The sequence below is a fragment of the Silene latifolia genome, chromosome 9 (genome assembly GCF_048544455.1).
Source record: "Silene latifolia isolate original U9 population chromosome 9, ASM4854445v1, whole genome shotgun sequence".
Classification (NCBI taxonomy): Eukaryota; Viridiplantae; Streptophyta; class Magnoliopsida; order Caryophyllales; family Caryophyllaceae; genus Silene; species Silene latifolia.
In genome coordinates this window covers 141,862,061-141,866,447 of record NC_133534.1, presented here as the reverse complement: position 1 = coordinate 141,866,447, position 4,387 = coordinate 141,862,061, and the positions used below count along the sequence as shown (strand labels likewise).

Genomic DNA, 4,387 nt, shown 5'->3' with positions numbered 1-4,387 from the left:
ACACCCTAGTGCCTTTTATGAATTGTTTACATCTCTTTTTAATCATCTTGCTTGTTTACTTTAATTGCTATTTAGTTTAGTGATCTTCTACTTCAAACCCCAAATTGTGACACCCATAGACACCACTAGTTGCAATAGAAAATCTCATCTCAATTCCCGCCCCTTGGGATCCGACCTTTACTTGCCTCTTTACTAATTGTAGAGTTGTTTGTGAAGTTATAAATTGTGTTTTAGTCTAGGTGCTCCTAACGACAAGTACTGAAAACTAAACCCTTCAAAGGGAACACGATCAAAGTCCATGGAGTTTGGGACGATAATGAAGATGATATCTACCTTACCAAAGGAAAGATTGTCCCACGAACCCAAGATGAAATCTTGAAGCTAAGGCAGGTGGTCCTTGAGTCCGATCATTTTACTCGATCCGGGCGCTCCTATCGAGTTGAGAAGGCGAGCCACACTTCTATTGCCAAGGATGTTCCAGATAAGGGACTCCTCTTCAAGTTGACTACCGGAGAAGGAGAAATGTTCAAGTTGGATGATGGTTCCGAGTCTGAGTCCGAGTCTGAGTCCGAGTCCGAATCTGATAAGAGTCCTATGTCTGAGTCTAAGGAGTCAGGTGTCGAAGCCGCCCCCTCCCAGGTCTTTCCTTTCAATGCACCCCTTTCAAATTCTAGTATCTTGGGGCCTGTACCGAGTACCTCTGTTGTCTTGCCACTGACCTTTGATCAGTTGGCTCAAATGTTATCGCATTTCGTGCAGTTTCAAATTAATAATAATAAGATGAACCAGCTTGCTTATGACTTTTTTTATTTACATTGCAATTCAGTTGTTGAAAATAATTATTTTAGTAGTGACATTGAGAATGAGGCCGAAGGTGAGCAGGTTGAAGAAGAAGAAGAAGAGGAGGTAGAACCACCTCCACAATTGGTTAGAGGGTTAGAATAATATGACCAAAGAAACTCGGTGATCGAAGATACTGAAACTATCAATGTGAGAACCACCCTAGAACCACAGGAGCTTAAGATAGGAACTACCTTATATCCCGTAGAGGGACAAGGATTCATTGATCTTCTGATTGAGTTCAAAGATGATTTCGCATGATCTTACAAATATATGCCGGGAATTGATAGGGAAATTGCAGAGCACAGGATCCCAATCAAACCAGGGTTCAAACCAATAAAGCAGAAGCTACGCAGAATGCGTTCGAAGTGGTCTTCAAAGGTTAAGGAAGAAATTGATAAACAACTCAAAGCCGGGTTCATTAAGGTGTCAGAGTATTCCGATTGGGTCGCCAATGTAGTGCCAGTACCAAACAAAGATGGTAAGGTTCGCGTGTGCGTGGACTTTCGGGATCTAAACAAAGCTAATCCGAAGGACGACTTTCCGTTACATCACATTGATATCTTCGTTGACAATACCGCAAATCATGCATTACTATCTTTCATGGACGGATATGCTGGTTACAATCAAATTAAGATGGCCGAGGAAGACATGAATAATACAACATTTACGTCACAATGGGGAACCTATTGTTAGACAGTAATGCCTTTCGGTTTCATAAATGCCGGGGCGACGTACCAGAGAACGGCAACGATGTTGCTATGTGATATGATGCACAAAGAAGTTGAAGTTTATGTCGATGACATGATAGTCAAGTCAAAGGAACATGGTGGCCATCCTGGGGCACTACAATAATTCTTTGAAAGATTGCGAAAGTACAACATGAGACTGAATCCGCAAAAGTGTGCTTTCAGGGTCACCTCTAGCAAACTGTTGGGTTATATCCTTAGCCACCGTGGCATCGAAGTAGACCCATAAAAGATCAAAGCCATCATGGAAATGCCCCATTCTGAGACCGAGAAAGAAATTCGAGGTTTCCTGAGAAGAGTTCAATACATAAGCCGTTTCATCGCGAAGTTGACGATGATTTGTGAGCCGATCTTTAAGAAACTGAAGGTTAGAGAACATGTTATGTGGGATGACCAGTGTCAGGCCGCGTTTGATAAAATAAAGGAAGTATTATATTCTCCACCAGTTTTAAGCCCACCAGTAGTCGGGCTGCCGTCATCACTATATCTAACTGTTACGGATACAGCGATGGGGGCTATATTTGCCCAAACAGTTGACAAAGAAGAAAGAGCTATTTACTACATCAGTAAAAAGTTCTTAAACTATGAAGTAAAGTATACATCTTTTGAAAAGACGTGTTTGGCCCAAGTCAGGGCAACGAAGAAATTAAGACATTACATGCTTAGTTACAGCGTGAGTGTCTACTCCAAAATGGATCTGATCAAGTACTCTTTTGAAAAACCAGTGCTAAATAGAAGAATGTCGAGATGGACCCTCATGTTATCAGAGTTCGATCTCAAGTATGTACCTTTGAATGTGATCAAGGGAAAGGCGGTTGCCGATTTCCTCGCCGACAATTCAATCAAAGAAACAGAAGTCGTCGACACTTGGTCATTTCCCGACGAAGACTTGGTTCACGTCGAGAATGACGTATGGGATTTGTATTTCTATGGAGCATCGAACTACATGGGATATGGAGTGGGCATTCTTCTTATTTCGCCAATAGGTGAACACGTGCCCGTGTCCATCAAGCTGGATTTCAATGTCACAAACGCCGCCGCTGAATATGAAGCATGTTTGCTTGGTTTAGGCAGTGCTCTTGACTTGGGTGTGAAGAAGTTGTTAGTACATGGAGACTCCTCCCTTGTGATCAATCAAGTGGGTGGGTCATGGAAAATTAAGAGCCAAAGATTGGCCCTATATCAAACCAGAATCAAAGAATTGGAGAAGTACTTTGAGGATATTCGATATGTTCACCTACCGAGAGAGGGAAATCAGTTTGTAGATGCGTTGTCCAAGCTAGCTGCCCTGATCAACATTCCAGACCACATAGATAGTATGCCAATATGTATCGAACGAAGATCGTCACCTGCCTATGTGAATGCAATAGATGATTCCGAGGAAGGTGAAACCGAACCCTGGTACACAGCCATTTTGAAATTCAAGGAAACAGGAGAGTATCCTCCCGACCTTGACATGCGTGGGAAGCGCGCTTTGCGAATGTTATCCGTCCAATTCATCAGGACTGATGATGAGCAATTGTATAAGAATACGGCTCAAGGTGTTTTGTTGTGATGCATCGATAAACCAACGGCTGAGAAGGTTATGGAGGAAGTCCATGACGGTGAATGTGGGCCACACATGTATGCTCATATGTTAGTCCGTAAGATCATAAGGCTTGGTTATTATTGGACAACGATGGAAGCAGATTATTGCAAGTATGTCAGGCACTGTCACAATTGTCAGATATTCACAAATGTACAGCATGTGGCACCTTCTATGTTATACACCATGACGTCGCCCTGGCCATTTTCAACCTGGGGAATCGACATCATTGGAAACGTAAACCCATCAGGAACTGGAGGGCACTGTTTTATTCATGTTGCAATTGACTACTTCACAAAGTGGGTAAAGGCTAAGTCTTACAAAGTGCTAAAAGCGAAGCAAGTAGCACAGTTCATTCAGAATGACATCATTTGTCGGTACGGAGTACCACATGAGTTCATCAGTCATCATGGAACCCATTTCCAAGCCGAGACCACGGTTATACTTGAAAAGTATAAGATCAAGCACCACAAGTCATCACCATACCGACCATAAACAAATGCTTCGGTAGAGGCTGCTAATAAAACGGTTACAATCATTTTGAGGAAGATGTCTGAGAACTATAAGGAGTGGCCTGAGAAGATACCCTTCGCATTATGGGGGTATAAAACTTCAATTAGAATAGCAATGGCTGCAACCCCGTATTACTTGGTATATGGAATGGAAGCAGTTCAACCAGATGAGCTAGAAATACCATCCCTAAGGATCCTACTGGAAAGCTAGGTTCCCGAAGCAAATTGGGTTCAACCAAGGTATGATTCACTGGTCATGCTCGACGAGCGGTGTTTGAACGCATTGTATCATGTCCAACTCTACTAGAAAAGGATAGAGAGAGCTTTCAACAAAAAGGTGAAACCAAGGGGAATTAGCGAAAGAGACTTAGTTCTCAAGTCGGTTAGAGCTCTGTTACCTATTAACCCAAGGGGTAAGTTTAAACCAAATTGGACAGGCCCTTATTTGGTAAAGAAGATTCCGTTAGGAGGCGCTGTTCGATTAACATATTTGGATGGGAATGACTTCATAAATCCTACGAATTTGGACCAGCAAAAGAAATACTATCCTTGATGACCTCATTCTCAAATGTTATGAAATAATTTTTGAATTGCAAATGTTTTTAGAATAAGTTGTGAGTTTGTTTATCAACACTGCATGAAATATTTTATTTGAGAACTACGGACTCGGTTTGATTCCGTTGCAAAGAAGATACATAGGC

At 42.0% G+C, this 4,387-nt stretch overlaps 2 protein-coding genes across 2 annotated transcripts; both read left to right on the top strand.

Moving 5' to 3' along the window:
* Positions 1-1,833: 1,833 nt before the first annotated feature.
* On the top strand, positions 1,834-3,144 carry LOC141601683 (uncharacterized). Its single transcript, XM_074421977.1, has one exon. The coding sequence runs from the start codon at positions 1,834-1,836 to the stop codon at positions 3,142-3,144; it is 1,311 nt and encodes a 436-aa protein (XP_074278078.1).
* Positions 3,145-3,267: 123 nt separating this feature from the next.
* On the top strand, positions 3,268-3,897 carry LOC141601681 (uncharacterized). The gene is made up of 2 exons (XM_074421975.1): positions 3,268-3,612; positions 3,724-3,897. Exons 1-2 carry the CDS (start codon positions 3,268-3,270, stop codon positions 3,895-3,897), a joined length of 519 nt encoding a protein of 172 aa, XP_074278076.1.
* Positions 3,898-4,387: the final 490 nt, after the last annotated feature.